Source organism: Taurulus bubalis (assembly GCF_910589615.1).
Source record: "Taurulus bubalis genome assembly, chromosome: 2".
Classification (NCBI taxonomy): domain Eukaryota; kingdom Metazoa; phylum Chordata; class Actinopteri; order Perciformes; family Cottidae; genus Taurulus; species Taurulus bubalis.
This window is the reverse complement of record NC_136590.1, coordinates 4,820,248-4,839,783: the sequence shown is the minus strand read 5'-3', so window position 1 is coordinate 4,839,783 and position 19,536 is coordinate 4,820,248. Positions and strand designations below refer to the sequence as shown.

The 19,536-nt window shown below is 42.1% G+C and overlaps 1 protein-coding gene and 1 pseudogene across 2 annotated transcripts; both read right to left on the bottom strand.

The window, feature by feature from the left end:
- Positions 1-972: 972 nt before the first annotated feature.
- On the bottom strand, positions 973-4,158 carry LOC306753362 (interferon-induced protein 44-like; annotated as a pseudogene). The gene is made up of 7 exons: positions 3,678-4,158; positions 3,452-3,507; positions 2,986-3,168; positions 2,610-2,746; positions 2,328-2,496; positions 1,854-1,954; positions 973-1,218 (listed from the first exon to the last, which is right to left on the bottom strand). The product of its transcript is annotated as an interferon-induced protein 44-like (transcript).
- Positions 4,159-7,677: 3,519 nt separating this feature from the next.
- On the bottom strand, positions 7,678-15,643 carry pdk2a (pyruvate dehydrogenase kinase 2a). The gene is made up of 11 exons (XM_079237374.1): positions 15,485-15,643; positions 14,638-14,779; positions 14,188-14,259; positions 13,331-13,515; positions 12,082-12,171; positions 11,841-11,918; positions 11,410-11,489; positions 11,217-11,315; positions 9,850-9,960; positions 8,951-9,064; positions 7,678-8,834 (listed from the first exon to the last, which is right to left on the bottom strand). The coding sequence occupies exons 1-11, from the start codon at positions 15,600-15,602 to the stop codon at positions 8,691-8,693; spliced, it is 1,233 nt and encodes a 410-aa protein (XP_079093500.1). The 5' UTR covers positions 15,603-15,643; the 3' UTR covers positions 7,678-8,690.
- Positions 15,644-19,536: the final 3,893 nt, after the last annotated feature.

The window sequence follows — 19,536 nt, the reverse complement described above, 5'->3', positions numbered from 1 at the left end:
ATATTTGTTTTGCTTGCAAAGAAGTGTCACCCATCCTTGTGAGTAATTGCCTTTAATAGAATATAATGTTCTATTCTCTTTATGTGCTCACTGACACACGAGCTCAGCACAGTTCTGTCTGTGCAGAACAACATCTGGGATAAGGAAGGAAAAAACAAAAAGCTTTTGTTGCATAATGTATGAATCTTAAGCTCCGTCTGCCTTCTGGCTTCGTAACATCGGAGAGAAAAGCTCGTCCTCAGACTTTGAGCTTGGCGAGCCGCCAGCTGCACAAGACGACAACGTTGCTCAGCTACAACCATCTGGGGACAACAGTTGCTCAGTCATGTAAAAATGGTTCCTCGCTTAAATGACTGTATTAATATCTGCATTTTGGGGGGGGAACGTACAAAGATTTTAATTATATTCATAAATAATATAATCATACTTTAATTATTACCAAAATCCTATAACAAATGTAAATAACGGTGTGCTGAATATTAAAGCAATGTATTTGTATTTAATTAATATTAATAGTTATCTATTATGTTTGCTGATGCTTTGGATTTAAGGTATGATCAATGTGAACTAATTCATTTTAGTTTGGGTTAATGAATTGCATAAAGAAGGTGGAAAGCTTATCATGTGTTAAATAATGTTAAACATCTGAAGAGCAAAAAGAAGTGTTACAGCTTCAATGATAAAAAGTTGCTCTCATGTTGTTACGGGATAAAAATGCCAGCGTAAAAAAACTCCCATTTAGTTATAAATACATATTATCTGTCTTTTAACCAGTACAAACCCTGCTCATAACTACCAAATATTCATTCATTTTCAGAATTGTAACCCTTTAAATGCCTCTGTTGTATATTGAACAGTTTAATGCAAAGATAAACTTTTAAACAACGACACATTTATTTTGAATATATTTGATCAATTTGAATTAGTGAGGGATGGGAAAGAAATCGTGATCCTCTTTCAGACGCGACTCTTTCAGTATTGTTCTGATGAAACTGGACGGAAACGATCATTGGCTCTGTAGAGGTCCTGCTGATCAATCGCCTCCTGGTCCTCAATAACCTGGTTCTCAAAGAAGCTGTCTGTGTAGTTCAGCATCTGCTCCACCGCAGTCAACAGCAGGAAGTCGATATCCTGGTCCAGCTCCAGCTCCTCACTGTAGCTCTTCACCAGCAGCACACAGGACAAGGGGATGCCGAAAGACTCACTCAACTCCCGGGAGAGAAATAAATGGGTTAAATTCACTCATAAAAGATACTCCGTTATTAGCCCTGCAGTGGGGAAATTGCAGGATTACAGCAGCAAGAGACACATAGTAAAATAAAAATAAAAACAAAAACAAGTACCGTAAAAGTCGGTTCACAAGCCGCTACTACCTTCGGTAGGTGTCCGCGCTGTAGCAAGCTAGCACTGCTGCTGCTAGCTCCCCACTGCTGCTGCTGCTAGCTCCCCGCTGCTGCTAGCTCCCCGCTGCTGCTAGCTCCCCGCTGCTGCTGCTACTACCCGCGTCCACTCTGCCCGAGTCGGGCGTCGAGCCGGGGCTGGTCCTGCTACCTTCGGTGGTTGTCGGGGAACTAGCGGGAGTTAGCAGAGAACTAGCGGAGAACTAGCGGAGAGCTAGCGGGGAACTAGCAGCAATGCTAGCTGGCTACAGCGGGGAACTAGCGGGGACACCCACCGAAGGTTGTAACGGCTTCTAACCCGACTTTTAAGCTAATAAATATAATTAAACAGTAATAAAAACAGTAAAATAATCCACAATTGCACTAATATATATATATATATACAGACAGAATAAACAAGATTAAAGCGTCGCTGTTGTCGTTATTTATTGAGCCTCCTAACATGACTGTTACCTTCCTCTGGAGGTAAACGCTGCGATAAACATTGTGTAAGTCTTTTGCTGCCAGCGGACAGGCCTCGTCTACTTTAGTCATCAGCAGAATCTGAGGAATTCCTGTAAGAGAGCAGAAGTTCGTAGAAAAGACCATGGAAATAGCTGAAAGTGAAAAGTTTACTGACCATTCATTATTATTTTAAAATGTACTCAAAGTTAATTCCAGCCGCAAGATAAATATTGTTGAGGATTTCTAAGTTCTTTTAATTTTTTCTTTATTGAACATAACTATAAATGTTTTGAGTGAAATTGTCTGCTATCACACTGCATTAATACGCTGGAGTACATTCCTGCTTTTTTATGACATTTATAGATCACAAGACACAAGTCTAAATATGGTCATAGCAGCTTTGCAGCTGCCCTTTTGTATCTTTCTTATCTGTATTTTTGATAGCTGTAACCACAAACACGCTATTCAGCATATTGTAACCACAGCACCTGTTTTTTTTCCGGATGCTAGCGAACTTGTCCAGCATTTTGTGGGTGAGGAGGGAGACCTTGCAAGTGTCGACCACATAAACCACACAGTGAATCACATCATTCAGAGTCACTTTCTTGTTGAAGCCCGGAGTGTCCCCCTGGATGGGCGTGAAGGGGTTCAACTGAGGAACAAATAAAGCAGATGCAGAATGTAATCACTCAAAGGGTCCTACATTCTTACCACGAACTTAGTTACATGGAGATGTGGGTAATTAGGGAGATAGTTATAAGAGACCTGGTAGCGATTCTTTATGTGACCCTTGAAGATATGGTCCTCAATGTCCAAACCAGCCTCAGTGTTTTCCTCCAGCCCCATCGTGTCACACAGGGTCAGAGGAACAGCTCCACTGACTTGATAGTGTAGATGCGGAACTGCAGGAGCAACATAAACATAGTTCAATGGGACAAACTGTATAATGTGGAATCCGTAAATATCAATGCATGTGAAACCTTCATATGCACGACAAAATGTAAATTATTGTCTCTTTTTCCTTCCGTTTTTGTTGCAGGTTATACTGACATTCATGATTAGGATGCAGCGAAAACAACGGACACAGTTCCCCTTCAGCATATCTGCAGAGTACCACAAAGAGTGAAACTTGTGCCAGCACCTGAGTGGTCACACTCCTCCTTGCTGTTCCAGCGATGGCCTGAGAGGTCATGTTGCCTCGAAACACCGAGTTGATGGAGTTGAAGAAGGTCGACTTGCCGGCCCCGACGGGCCCCACTAACACAGCTCGGGCTCGTTTGACAGTTTTAATCTCTGGTTTATAGCTCAGAATGGTCTCCATCAGCTGCTCCCTTCTCCTGGAGGGAACACACATGACACACAAGACATTCAAAGTAGGAGTTACACCACTGGAGGTTGACAAAGAATTTCAGTTGCTCTTTAAAGTCAAAATTAAAATAGGCAACGACAATCTAACAATACAAAATGTGCACATATTTTACTTTTTAAAGTACAGTTAAGTGTACCATTAAATAAGGTGGAGTTAAGACGCTTTGTTCTTTCTTTTAGCCTTTACTTGAGTCACAACTTTTTCATTTATTGTGGCGAAAGTTGCCAAATATTTCCACGTCCTCCGGGGTCCAGCGAATGTTCCTCCAAGGTTTGGCCAGGAGATGTCCCAAGCCTGCAGGAGAATTCATACAACTTAATTGTAACATGATGACATTTTATTTACTAGTTTGCAACAGTCGACTTTAATAAAAACAATGTGATTCCTAGTCAATTTACTCAGTGAGCAAATTTAGTGTCAATTCCCTTGCATTGCATGGATAAAACATCCTCATCATCACGCACCTTCAACTCGATACACTTCAAACTCAGTCAGTGCCAAGTCTTCTCCGTGCATCTTTGCAGCCTGAAAGGTGAAGTTCATCCCCGGGTTGGACTGGATCTTAGCAGCGTCCTCATGCAGGAACACCAAGGCACCATAATGCGGACCCGTGACTTCATCTGTGAAAGCACACTTTTGGTCGATACCCGCCACCCTCAGTGGTTTGTTTCCTCCTGAGCGGATGCTGTAGAGGAAGGCGTCCTCATCACAGACTTCCACTCCGCTCTGGGTGTAGTCCTTAGAGGTGTAGGCCCCGAAGATAAACCCAGCTTCATTGTAGGCCACAATGACAGTGGGCCCCTGGTTGTCACAGCGGTTGTGAAAAGCCAAAGCGGTGAAGCCGTGGACGCTGGCTTTGTGGAGGAGGTGGAGTCTGACGTGACCCAGGAGAGAAAACAGCGCCTTCTGCTGATCTCCAGACAGGCTTGAGGTAACGACAGGCATGGTGGCGAGAAGACTGTCCAAAACACACCGGAAGATGCAGCACTATGATTAGATATGTGATGAAATGTGACGTCTTAATACCAATACAACCATGTGAAAATATGACATTATAAGTAAAGGTTCTGCATTCAAAATGTGAAACTTAGTGCAGAGGTATTATCAGTTAGACCAGTGGTTCTCAACCTTCATTCAATGTGTGAAATATTTTTTCAGCCAAGTACCCCCTTAACCAGCGCAAATCATTTTTGGTAGTAGTAATACACAGCACTGTGCCATCAGTGTTGGATTTATTAAACTGTCAACAATGAATATGGCATTGAACTGTATGCTTTTGCATTTACATTTTAGTGAGGTGCTTGTGCTTCACTGAGGATCTTTGTCAGTCTTGGCGAGGCCACTGCTGTGATCAAGCTCTTCTCCAGACACAGTCTGCTTCTTTGCTTTGTTTTGATTACAGTCATTGCAGAGAAGGAGGCCTCACATCAATATGTGGAGGCAAAGGGTAGTAGTTGCTCCAAAGCTTTCTGTACCAGGTCAGGGTGCTCCTGCTTCACACACACACACACCCAAAACTGTGTGAGTGTGGATGTGGCAAACTTCATCTGGAGGCCACGGTCAGATGACACTTCCAGGAGTTTTTCCTGATAAGTGACAGGTAGCTTGCTTCCATTTGTTTCAGACAAGATAAATGGGTTCTTCACCCAATCCAGCTGTGCAGATTTATCCTCCATGAGTGAAAATCTTGAATCAAGTTGGTCAAATGTCCCACTATGACCGACTTGACTGGAGCTCTGTCCACATCCTCACTAGAGAGAAAATACTCCACCTGAGGAAAGCAGGTGAAATCTCCCTCTGCAGAGGACCTTCTCCACAGCTCTGCTTTCTTCAGGAAGCCATCCACCTCGTCATACAGGTTTAAAATGCTGGTCTCTTTGCCCCCTGCAGAGACACATTCAGTTTGTTCAGTTTGCTATATATATATATATATATATATATATATATATATATATATATATATATATATATATATATATATATATACACACACACATGACAGACACCACTGCAGCCAATTACATGTCTAGCGCTCTCGTTGAAGCCTTGGACCGGGAGGTGGACTGGATCGGAGTGGACTGGACCCGTGCTGTCAGTGAGGTACAGACGGTGCACCATCAATGATCGGGAGAAAAACAGATGTTGTGCCGAAATTCAGGGAGAAAGTACAAGCTGCAAATGGAGAAAAAAGTTTTTGGACATTCCACTGTATTTTTCACCAGGAGGCATTAGGCTCGTCCGTTAGAGCTGCGCCTCGCCTGGAATCCAGACAAGAGCAGGCGGCCACAGCAGGAGGCGTTGACAAAAAACTGCAATCAAGTCGGACAGTTGTCAGCTGTCAGCTGTGTATACACAGGAAGTCACAGAAAAAAGTACTCCCTGTTAGTTCCGAACTTTTGTTTACTTGTATTTTACAGATCACGTTTGGATTTATTATATGTGTTTATAAATATGTATGTTTATGTAGAAATGACTGTGTAGCTGCATCCTTTGGTATTTTTATGTCTGCCTGTGAAATACATTACTACTGGTTTAGATATGTGTTATGAAAATACGTATTGTATTATCAACCACACAAGATGTGTTTTTAGATTAAACATGAGACGAATAGTCAATAATCGAGGGTTAAGTATTACAACTACACATAAAATAAGGATTTTCTACAACACGTGGTGTTTGCTGTCAGATCTAAGAGCCAATCAGCTCTCTGATGTGGCGAGAGCCAGGCGTTTCCCATCATGCACTGGGCCAAGCAGTCGTTTGAAAGCAACTGCCGCGACTGACTCTGAAATCGACAGCCGGCTTGGTTTCGTGAGAGTATCGTTGACCACGTGTGCATGACGTCAGAGCAAGTCGGGACCAAGTCGGACACAAATCTAACCGGCATGCATTGCGCGCCGATCGCCGCCGATCGATTCTGCGCAGAACTGGCTCATCTCGAACGAGCCTATTGTGTTGCAAGTCGTTAAAAATGGATGACGTCACAAAGTGAGGGAATCTGCAGAGGAGAGCCCAGGCAGATAAACAGTGGGCTTTTTTTTTGGTCTTTCTGTTTCTAGTTTATTGTAGAAAGACCTTAAAATAGGGGTTATCATCCAAAAACCTTCACCAATGATTGAAACATATAGAGAAATATTGTCGTTATGTAAATTGTGGTATTGATGGAGCAATTTTTTTGTCAGTTGTGATGCTTTTTTTGACGGTTTGATTCAGTCTCCGGTCCACGAATAACTGAACACATAGACAACAATATCAGATGAGCATTATTTTGTAAAAAAATGAAGCTCAATTTAACATACAAAAGAAATCAAAAAATAGGAAGCAGACAATGTGTGAGACCTTGAATATGTCTGCATGGCCTTTTCAAATACAGGAGATCTTTCGAAGACATCCCCAAATACCAACGTAAACCTTTATTTCACACTTAAATGTTCAAAGTCACTCTTCTTCATATCAGCATGAGGAGAAACTCAACCAATGTCCGAAAGCGAGCTAATCCGTAGGTCACCCACTAGGTGTATTAAGTTGAACAGCATCTTTCCCGCTCAGTCGAGGTGTTCGCTCTTTAAAACATCATTTTACATAAGAGACTCATTTGCATGGCTCCCCTTGTGTTTTACAGCTACGTGCAGATACTGGACATGATGTTCCTGTGGCTGCATGTAGCGCTCCCTGTTGCTATGGAGAGTCTATCAGCCGCTTGTTTGCATGAGATAAGGAGAAGGGCTGCTGGAGTCTTTCCACTCCTCGTGCCGCTGTGGAGGCCTGGAGGTAAACATCCTGCTTCACGGCCGTCTATAGATCAGCTGCTGCTGTAAGGTGAGCCTCACGTCACATCCGCCTCCTGCAGGATCTTCCATTCACAACAAGAAGGGCGTCCTCAAAAACAATGTGCCGGACTGGACGCCACTTCTAAATGATATATTTATGAATGGAAATATTAAAGCCAGTGGCTCGAAGACAAAAACTGGCCACCTGTTTTTTCTTTCTCTTCTTTAAAAAAACACAACATAAAAGGAGATTATATTTGTTTTTTAACCTAATTTGCATTTGCTTTTGTTCATTTTGTGACACACACACAAATTGATGCCAAGGTATACACAGAAAGTGTATTATGTGTAGTATTATGTGTGTACCTCAAAAATCTACGTCCTCTTGGGCTCTGGGCCAAAAAAAACTTCTCCAGACACAAATCTTTCTGTGGTGGTAAGATTTTTTGTGTGTGCCTGAAGGTCTGGAGCTGGAATGACTGCAGAAAAAAAAAACTCCACCTTTTGTTTCTCCCTTTTCAGCCCACAAGACTGCAAGAAAAGATAACAAGAAAACACCGCAGGGACCCTCCCCTGATCGATGTAATCAATCGCCTCTGTTCACCTCACGAACTGTACACACACACACACACACACACACACACACCCACCCACCCACACACACAAAATAGCACAAGAGAAGCATTTTGCACTTAAGTTGTTCTTTATTATTCGGACTGTATTCACACTATGTACAATCTTTTCAGTCGTGTGTAGCTATAAAAATAACCTTTAACTTACTGTATGCTCAAGATATATTAATACAAAAGAAAACTGTGCATTTTTTTTAAAACACACATTATGGACCCAGGAAACATGTTTCTCCTTGTATGGCACAGTGAAATAAACAAGCTGAGCCCGGCCTCCTCTACAGGACGTGCATTGCCTGCTGTGGCTTTAATAACACTGGCCTCTGCTGCACTCGGCTGGAAGCGCTAAACCTCACAAACTCAAGTGGGGCAGATCCTCTGGTGGTTCTAAAAGCTCTAAAAGCTCTGAAAGCATGCTATGCTATGCTATGCTATGCTATACGACAGAGCACACGGGCGCCATCGCTGCTCCTTCAATCCACTCTCTGTCTCCGTAATGAATGCAAACGAATGCACAGAAGAAGAGTGGATTACATTCAGCCTGGAAAAGACCGACGCTGAGATGACGCCGCATCTTTTCGGTCGACGCCAAATACTGTGATTTAAAGTGGGAAGCGCCGACGAATGTCCATGCAGAGAGCGTGACAACGACTCAATTTAAAAGTGGTACATTTGATAAAAATCTACGCATCTGACGGTATTACACTACTCTCAAAATGAACACGGTGCAACAAGAGTATTAGTTCAGATACTTCAAGTATTTCGATGAAATGAGCCTTTGGGTGAAGTTGCTACGATAAGGCTTGGGTGACAATTTAAACCCTCTCCTCTTCCCGCTGTTGTAGCCACAACCCCACACCTGTAACGCGTCCTTCCTCTGCAACACCGGAGCTGCATCTCCCGAAGTCCTATCCGTTAGTAGCTGTTCTCTATTTCCCCTACGAAGAACCCCAAAAAGGACAACGAGGACTAAAAGCAGCAATGAAGATCGCTAAACAGATTTAAAAAGGGGTTCCGTCGCACACGACGGAATATGAAGACGGAAAGATGTGAAGGCTACATGGTCTGTAGGGCATCTTCACTTGGGGACTTTATAGATGCTCAGGTCTAGAGGCTCCTTGCTGGGTATGCACCAGTCGTCCACTTCTTGGCTCACTTTGTAGTTCTTCAGAGCGGTTTTGTTGTACACCGGCAGCCTCTCGATGGAGTCTGTGGACAGCGCCTGGAGGGGGACAGAGGGGACGACTTGTAATTATAAATATCCTGTCACACCTTCACAGGTCTGCAGAGGAGTGTTGTTTTTTGGCGTCTCCTCGCGGTTTCCTGCGTCTCGCTCACCTTCAGGTAGATGACGGCGTCCGTGCCGTGGCCCTCCATGGAGTAGAGCTGCAGGTCCCCCTGGAAGTACTGGGCGTAGAGACGGGAGATGGGCAGACCGTAGCCGAAGCCGGCCTGTTCAGAGGGGAAGGGGTGTCGTGAGTTTAGGGAAGGCTTTGTTCTCCGTCACATTGCAGCAGTGGAACAAGTCTGCGCTGTCTATTGTGGATCCTCAACGATGAGTCATGCTTTAACAGTAAGAGAGTCTAAATGAGGATGTTGATGCTTGTAGACTGGATAGAAATGTCACAAAAATGCAATATTGTATACATATACACGCTATATATGTATATTTATTTATTTTTAGAAAAAAAAATCTTTTAGAAAACATTCCTGTTTCTTTAGATAGATAAGTTAAAAGTGTAAGTTTAACAAAAGAAAAGGCAAATTCAGTAAATAAATGTATAAAAAAATACAATATATATTCTTTTGCTTTTTGAAATTCTTCTGTTGTAATCTTTAATTAAACTGGCAAAAATTTACTTCGGGATTAATAAAGTTAATATTACACACACCTTTAACTTAATATATAGTGTAAGATATATATATAAACATTTTTATTTCAGACTCATGGGTCCATATAGCAAAAAATACAACAACAATATATAAAATACAATACGAGGACACAGGTATAATTATTGCAGTTAAAAAGTCACTCGTGGTTAAAAACATACAGACACTTGTTCCAATGTTTCCAGAAACAAGAAGAATACCTCGTATCACTCTGTGTTGACTCGGTTAAGACTTGTAACATATAATATCACATGCACAATATATATACACAATATACACACACATTTTGTTCAATATATGTGCAGTGACAACATGTAAGTAAAACCACCGCCTGCATCTCTACGTACCAGTGGAGGCCGTGTGCGCTCTCCTATCTGTGGAGCCGGAGCGGTGGAGAACATGTAGCTGAAGAGGTTCTCGATCCTCCGGAAGGGGACACCGCCACCCTTATCGCTTACCTGCAGACGGGGAGAGAACACAGAGAGGTGAGACGGGGAGAGAACACAGAGAGGTGAGACGGGGAGAGAACACAGAGAGGTGAGACGGGGAGAGAACACAGAGAGGTGAGACGGGGAGAGGACAGACAGCGACGAGGTCCTTGACTGAGCCGTGAAGAAGAGAGGCGCCTGTCCTGAACACATGGCCTCAAGATGATGCATTAAAAAAAAAAAGGGATTGCAAACTTAACCAATGCCGGCTTTATCGCTGTCATTTCAACACTAGGTTTTCATTTCATTCTATCGCCTCCCAGTGGTGTTTTCCTCGTGTCATTAAAATCCTTTTTTCCCCCAAAGCCTTCTAAAACAATTTAGACTTGATGAAGGTTCCTGCATGATGGAATTGCTATTTATATTCTTACTTTCATCTCACATCATTAACAAACTACCTGATCAAACCAGAGGGAGATCAACAACTCCCGTCTTCTGTCAGGTAGAAATTACTGTTTTTGTCAATGGAGTCCGGTGACTTTGAAGAGAGCATGAATAACGGCTTCAGCAAAGGTCTGTCTGTCTAAATGTCTGTCTCTTTAGCTGCCAAATGCTCCACTTTACTAATAGCTTGTCTTTAACTGTGTGCACAAAGCTATTATTTGAGTGTTTTCAGTGAAAACAGCTGGAATGGTGTCGAGACTTTCGAGTATTTTGAAGCATTTCTCATCGTGCGGTTCATCGCTGACTTTATGAATGAGTCACAACAAGCAGTCCTGCTAACAACATGAGCATTAAGTTCAACCAGTTATGAACGCCCCATCTAGTTAATCTTATTGCAGCTTAGTAGCTTTGTTTCCCGATCGGCCCACATGCGATTAATTGAGGGTGAAGTCGTTACACAACGTGTTTAGGAGGATTTGAGGTGACACTGTTCGCTTTGAAAGCAAAGGCATGGTGTTCAATGTTGCCGTTTAATGAATTCATTTAACACTCAACTGATTTGAACAGTGTAAAAGATGAGTTTAGTGAAAGCGCCTCGTCTTTACAGGCTTCGTTAAACTCGTTAACAACATGCTGGTTCACACAGAGCTCACAAAACATTAAAAACACGCCCACAGACAATTTAAAACTCGATCCACCTGCTATTAATAAGCATGTGAACATTACGGTGGGGGGGCTCCTGGGAGAAAGGAGTCCCTGTTCGCTCTTCACGCTTCTACCAAAATATCCAAAAAGTCTTTTTTGTCTATTTCAAAAGGCTGTGCTTTTAACTCGCCACCCACCTTGATTGACATGTCCTCGTCTCCGAGAGACACCAAGACCTGAATGGGAGGAAGGGTGTTGCTGTTGTCATGAGTCTCGATGGTTGCCCTCATGGCGTTCTATTAAAAAAAAGGGGAAATATGGCATAATAAAGACATCTTAAAGTAGTTTTTCCATTTTAATATAACACCCATTAGTCGGGACGTGTCGCACCTTGAAGAGCTCAAACAGCATGTGGTAGAGGTGAGAGGGCACGTACACGATGCTCATCGGAAGGTTCTTCATCTTCTTGCCTGCACAAACGAGACAAATGGCTTTTTAAATCGTTGGTTTAATTGTTGCTACACTCTGGTGTTACAGGTCCAGCGTGTCAATATTGTCTGACGTGTTCAGCCGGGGCTCATTGATCCTTTTACTTGCGCTTCAGTGCTATAATTAGAGGCCTCTCAGGTCCATCTGGCTGAACGCTAATTCACATACAAACACTCGTTCTGTGTGTGCACACAGAGGACTCGGCTCCATTTGTCTTTCGTTTAAATCTCTCGAATGAGCAGCGAGGCCTTCGGCCCTTCGGGGGGAGTCGGCATTAAGAGCGAAATTGGGTTTTGTGCTTAACCTGCCAGATTAAATGAATGTAAGCTTACTGCACATCTCCTGAAGAACCAGATCAGGGGAGCGGAGGTAGTACTGCTCACACAGCATCTTGGCACTGTGGAAAGCATCTGAATAAAACAAAAAACAATTAAAAAAAAGAGGTCAGAAATGATGATGACAATACAAACAAAACTAGTGTTTTAAGTAGTAATCAATAGAGAGGTTGCCCATACTTAAAAGCGTATAAAGACACATCATTGTAGCACATCAAAACTAATATTTCCCATTTACCCTGGACGACATCACCAACTTCACAGTGGGGGTCAATGCTCCCGATGGTGTTTGGGTGCACCGGGTTGAGGGTTCCATCAAAGATAAGAGCTGCAGGGAACAAGAGAACCAAGTTAAGAAGTTAAGAAGTGTCCTCTGTAATGATCGGACCATCGACAGTAAACAACGACATCAGTAAAAGTGTTGGGGCCAAGATCTTACTTTTCTACAATAAGTCACATTGAAGAATGACAGATGACAAAAAAAGACAATCTTGAGTTCCAGCGTATGGTGAAAGTATTAAAGTGTGTTGATCCCCAGGTCAGTAACACTAAACACTGATAATACAAGAATCACTTGAGCAATAATGAAAGAGAATAGCCAAAACATGCCATTAAACAAATATCAGCTGCTACTGTAAATGCCGAGGTAGATTAAACTTTATCAACATTTGCTCACAATGACAAACACAACTCTGAACAACATGTTGTCACCAGAGAGCCGGCCGGTCATCAGCTGTTCAAGTAGTTCACTTTTGTGATGATATGAATAAAAAAATATATATAAAAAAGGGAATCCCACGCAATAAATGAAAGAAAAAGACGATAAAATGTGTGTTTCCAGCCAGTTAAAGAGCCAGCGTCCTGTTTAGAGGGTCCTACTTTCAGGTGATTGTACACTCAAGAAAACATACGTATTAATATTACGTTCCATTTCTGCCAATAGATCCCCTTAAATGCTACACACTGTACCTTTAAAAATATTACAATAGATTAATTTGTTAGATTAAATTTGTCCAAAGTAATTTAAATGTTTCAGATACTCATACACTTTGGGGTTTTGTGTGTTATACAAGGACACTTTGACATCTATTTGAGGAGAAACTAGAGGAAAAAACAGTAGATCATTTCCTGTTTGCTTCTCTGATAATTCCCATGATAATTTCATCCCACGTGAAAATCTCTTTTGGATGCGACAATACAAAAAAAACATTTTAAAAAGGCGACATATCTTTGAACAATTATTTTAGTGTGGAGAGACTTGTTTTTCCCTCTGGGTGTCGAGAAAGTGACAGCAAGCAGAGGGAGTACAAAAATAATGTCACACAGCCGGGTATGAAAATATTCATTACAGACACAATGCAAGAATTATAGAAACTAACTTTTTACTCAACCAGATTGAGGCTTTTTGTGTTTTTTTAGAGCTCACATTTGTGTGAAGGTAGAAATAAACAAATCTGAAAATGTAAAAGATGCAAAAGGTTCCTCACTGTGCTGGTTGATGAGCATGCGGATAGAGATGCGGCTCATGTAGAAGCGGTCCAGGAAGTACTGGATGTTCTGGTTGGTCAGCAGGTCCTGAGGGAAGGCCTCTTTGTACTCGATGATGCCCTGAGCCATCGTCGGCACGACATCGTTGTGCCGGTTTCTGATGGTCACCAAGGCGTCCACAAACCTGAAGGAGGGTCCAGGAGAACACGAGCAAATAAATAAACATTTTCAACTAATTCAGGCTTCATTTAAAGCTACAGGGAGGAACTTTTATTTTGTGTTGATTTTGGTAGTAGGTGGTAGTGTTTCTGAGCACCAGAGTACCTTTAGAGCGGTGTGGTTCTCAACCTTTTTTCAGTGATGTACCGCCTAACCAGTGCAAAGCATTTTGGGTAATGTAATACACAGCACTGTGCCATCGGCGTCTGATTTAATACAGAATATAGAAAACTATAAAAAAGTCTATGAACCGAGTTTTCTTAATAAATCCGTTTAATTATAACTACTTATCTATGACGTCCTTATTGTCCCACTGAAGATGTTTTAACACAAAATAACTTACACTTATATTGCATTGAATATGTATTAAATATTATTTTTTTTACAAATCTCACGTTCCCCCATTTGAGAACCACTGCTTTAGAGAACCTCTAATCTGACTGCAGCTCTGTTCTGGTTCTCTGTTCTACTTTTGTAGGTCACAAAGAGGCTTACAAAAGAAACAGTCTTCAATATTAAATTGAGACAGTTTCATAACCCGTTAAAAGTTGCTTACAGTGACTTCAAATATAAAAGGGGAGTGTTGTTTCTGAGCTGTCCAGAATATCGTTAATAAACAGCAAAATGAGGAACTTACTCTCCCAGGACTTTGAAGTCATCCGGATTCTTGTCGAGGAAGTCAAGGATCTCCATCAAACTCTGGATGTACCTGACAAAAAAAAAACATGGAAAAAATAATTCACACACAAAGAAAACACAGTGAAGTGAGGCCTGCGGGAGTTTTATTCTGGTTTAAACCCTTTTTTTCAAATATTTGCATTGATAAATTTGGTCCCGAGTTCACAAAAGGAAAGAAAAGCAGCTCGTGAGAAACAAGGTCATGTGACATGGGGGAGAAACTAGGGTAGAGTTCAGAGTCCTTTGGAAAGAGTTCAACTACACAGCCAAACAGTCAACAGCTGTGACCGTAAACCAGTCGGGGGTTTGGGGGGGATCTGGTTTCAAACATGGTTTTCATGAGCTACTGGTTTTGCTCTTTTGTTTTTGCCACAGTTGCGAGGTGCTGTGTAAACTTCCCATCGCTCACCAGCTCTGCACCGTCTGCACAGACGAGGTGGTGAGCAGTTTGTTGGGCAGCAGGTTGATTTCCTTCATGATGTTGGAGAGTCTCACTGGGAGCTCCTGTCTCAGGAAGACAAAGGACGTCTTCTCACAGGCGTTGATGGAGCCTGAGGAGCCACAGGGAGAGAAATTAATTGATTCATCACTTAACAGGAGAACAATGTCTCAAATGTGATGATTTTCTGCTTTTTCCTCAGCTTAAATGACAGTAAATGTAACTTATTTGGGGTTTTAGAAATACTTTTTTGAGTTTGCAACCAACTTTAAAAAGTAGTTCTCACAATTTTCAATGTTATACACTAATGAAGAAAATCATTAGTTGCAGCCCTACATTATCGATATTCAAATTTCGATTGTGGACGAATGGTTTGGACAAAACAAACAATTTGAGCACTGAAATATTAGGCTTTTTTTTATATTATCTAACATTTCGACCACACAACTATTTGAGTAATTAAAAACAACAACTAATAGATCATAAAGATAACTAGAACTGTCATTATGATGAATAAATCGTAAATACAAGCATTTTGCTCAGCAAATAACACTGAACTCCTCTGCACAATTTGCACGACAGTTCATCTGCAGCTGCTGGAAGACTTCATTAAACACAATATGAGCAGATTAATTATCAGAAGGAGCGACAGGGCCCGGGTCGTGCAGAATATGATGCAACACTCCGCACTGTGAGCAGGCAACCCCTCTACAGAGCAGATGGCCACTCAAACACGCACGAGCGGAGTTTGTGTCTCTGAATCTTTCCCCGAGCTGCTCCTGTCCGCACGTGACTCACCTGGTGGACCGATACTCACCGAAATCGAGGAATTGCTTCATGGAGAGCGGCGAGGGAGAGAATTTAGAGAAATGGTCGATGTGTTTGGGCACGCTGGCCAACGCGGCGTTCTTCATGATGAACCTCACGAACTTCATTGTTGTTGTTGTTGTTGTTGTTGCTGCTGCTGCTGCGGAGGTGCCGAGGCGGCAGGAAGGTCTGATGCTAAGCTATGAGTCCCCCCAACTGACGGCCGGACAGGAGGGGCCACAGAGTAGCGAGCCGCAGCCAGCCAATAGGGAGGCCGGGTTCGTTTTATTTACGTTTCCGGCTTGGCCAATGAGAGGTCCGTGGGGGCGGGGCTAGTGGGGCTTCGGTGCTGCCGGTCTGGGATCTGCTTCTCCCTCGATTACATAAATAGGTGATTAACTCAGCAGTCGTGGAACAAACAACCTCCTGAATGAAGTGCATGTGGCTCACAGTATTACCTCACCAAACTAAGGAAACTATGTCTTTATTTATATTGTATTTAACTATTGCACTAGAGACAGCAACACACATACATGCAAACTAACATGAAAGGAAAAATAGACAGGAATAAAAGCATAACAAACTTAAATAAATGATATAAAGAAAGATCATTCTAATTGTGTAATTACATACATGTCATGCTTTTTATCTGTTTTTATTTATTTATTTTTGTTTTACTGTGTTTTGTATTGCACCATCTTTTAAATGTGTATTTTATGATGTTTTCTAAACTGTTGAAATGTTGAAATGTTTCTTGGCCCCTGTTATGGTCAATTTGGTTTCATTTATGTGTCTCTCCACTCCTGTACAGCACTTTGTGACCGTTGTCTGTGACAAGTGCATTATAAATAAACTTTACTTACTTACATACTTTTTGTTGGTACAGGATTTCATAGTTTTAATACAAAGTTCAAACAAAACAAAAAAACTTGTAAACTTACACTTGTATATAGACTTTGGCAAAAATATTCAATAGGTAGTTTTTTATGGAGCTGGCTTTGTGCATGCTGGTCGTCAAACACAAACAGACTTCCCATCGGCATTTTATCCATATAGTATAGATAATCTTACTGTTGCATTTCAGAATCAACTTAAATGGACAAATATGTGTGCACAATGCACATACAAGGAATCTTACAACGTTTTTAGAAATAGAAACAACAGCTAGGAACAAGGACAAAGAAGCTGGATAAATAAAGGTAAAGAATAGTAGTGAAAAATAAGTGCTTATGTCAAGATTATGTAAATACAAATAAAAACGCAACAACGAACTACAAAATAAAAAGTCACGTCAAATGGTTTGTAAGTTGTAAACAATACAAATAAATAAAAACTGAAAGCACATACATGGACGGGATGATTGTGTGTGTACATAAATATGTCTATATGATGTATTTCAATATTAAATGTGTGCGTTAGAAATTATATAATGGCAGCAGTGAATGTATTGGTGTTTTAGGGTTATTGACTGTATGAATGATTTAACTATAACCTTTATTTGCATGGACAAAGATGTACTTGTCCCCACAGAGCAAAGTCAAAAGCATTGCATTGTCTAAAAGGTGTGCAGCGTTATGATTTATGTGAATTGGACCAAAGGAAGAACAAAACAGAGAAAGTGCATACACAAAGAACATAAGTATAGACAAGTACCGCGTGTTCAAGAGGGCCAACCAGACTGATTTGCCTCACAAGTGTTATTACATTGTTGAATTCATGAAAGCACACACAAGTGGCACTTTTCGTCAAACAGATTTGCAGCTCATGGAGGTTGATGCGGCTCTAAGTTCAGATGAATTCCTTCACCCGCCCTCGTCACCGTGATGATAACACAGCCAGATGCCCTCTGCTCCTTGTTTACTTCCTCCTCTGTGAGCGACCCGCCTGTGCTTTTGAATGGAAATGCCTTTGTCAGGGAACTCAGTGTCCCGGTCCAATCTCCCATTACATCAGCGGGCGACCGTGTCTGTACAGTCTGGATTCTCGTTCATGAAGCTGGTCCGTCCCGCCTCTCCATCCAAACGTGTGTGAGGGAGGCGATGACAACCTGAAGTTAATATTATGGAATATCATCACCAGCTCACAAGCAGATAATGTGCTGAACCCTGCGAGACAATATCCAAACAAGCATTACTCATATTCTCTTCAAATGTCAGCCAGTTTATTAGTAGTTCTACTATGTCAGCTATACAACTGCTTCAGGGTTCTTTTCATGCATCAGCATCTTCTGCATCCAGGTGTTTGCGGTATAGTCTGGATTTAAATGCCTTTTAAAAATAGAAAATCTGTCCGTCACAGCGAAATATCGCCCTCCTTTCGAGCAGACAAGTCCCTTGAAAGAGAGGGCGGGAAGCCAAAGTGTGTCAGTCAACCGAAAGAGCTGAAACGGCCTCAGTCAGCAGTAGATATGGTATCACCTGTGGAGATGTATTTGAGGGCAGTAATGTGAAAAGAAGATTTCTACAAGTCGTTAGAATGAGTTGTAAGTTGTAATGGCTGCATGTCACACAGTTATGTTTCTTCATCCTTATTAAAGGGGCTGAATCCAAAAAGATGGGAGCATTTGTATTGCCTCTCACGGCTCTCAACATGGCGACGGCTGAGCTAGCCGAGTACAATTTCCAAAGTTCCTTGGAGGTATGATTTGTGCTTCTTTCCCCCGATGCTCTGATTTATTTAATCTGAAAGGACGTTTCTAAGGTGTAAAGCGGCAAACTGTGACACTTCTTTGGATGTATTATCTGTGACACAGATGCTAAGTGCTAAGGTGCTTTGATAACTAAGGTGCATTGCAGTATTTACATTTTTTGTGACGAGACACTTAGAGTCCACTTAGTTTAAGAAATATTTGACAGCTCTAGATACTTAGTTACTTTGCAGATTACAACCTTAAAACATATGACGAGCCCTTAAATGTAAAATAAAAGTTAGTTCCACCTCGACAAACAACAAGATTAAAGTACTTCACTTACACACGAATGCATCAGGAACAACAATAACAATCTCAGAGTAACACTGTCAGTCAAGGGGACTGAGCCACATTCAATATAGTTCATTCACTAAATACTTCATTCACTAAATAGTTTATTCACTAAATAATGCTCGGCTGCCACTGATTTAGGTTTTTTGCCTCCCAGTAATCCGTGGCCTCATTGGACGTCTTTCAGCATCGAGGTATACACATTTTAAACGTGGGAAAAAGATAGTTTCAATACTCGGGATCAGCAGAAGGCCTGAGTTTTAGTTCTGGGAGAAAAAAATAACGGATTGATACACTCTGAGATAAAAGTCCCAAAGGCCGGTTTCAGGGTTGCTTAATGAGTAACTTTGCTTGTGATCCTGTAAGCTAGTTTCTGCTGAAAAACCACTGCGTAGGTTTTTTCTTCTTCTTCTCGTCGTTTAATTGTCGCTAAGAGTAGCAGCATATCCTTTTTTTTAATGAACCCCACAACAGCTTTGAACTCTTTCCAGTCTGTAAGTTTGATTTGATTCAGTTGAAGCCTGAAACTGCCGGCTGCCCCGGTCCAAACTGGGCCCCGGGGACCCATCTAGAGGAGAGTGAACTGCTCGGGGGTCGGGGGGTAGGGGTGTTGTTGGCTGCACCCGGTACTTTTCCGCTCTCCATCAGCCTACATTCCTGCCAGCAGTCAGCTCCTATTCCTGTCTGTCAACAAACAGCCGGGCATATCAGGCCAGAGTGTTGGGCCTTCGCTCGGTGCCGTGTGGGTTAACCAGTGTGCGACTGGACAACAACAGCTACAGTGGAAATTTCCTTTGGCTGCAGGCCGGAAGAAGCTGTTTGTTGAAGGCCCACGAGGCTTTACCGGTTAGTTAGGTTCAGCTAGAAACTTCATTGAAAACCCATGATTCCCTGCACAGGGTGCCACTTCTGCACAACAAAAGATTCCCCCTGATTAAAGGTTAAAGCACCACCCCAGATAGCAAACTGACTCCGTTCCGGATCCGCCCAGGAGGTATCATAGGCTCCAGAACGGATCCGCAAAACGAGTCCGGATCGGAGGCTAGATGCACAGCGGGACGGATCCGGAACGGATGCACGTT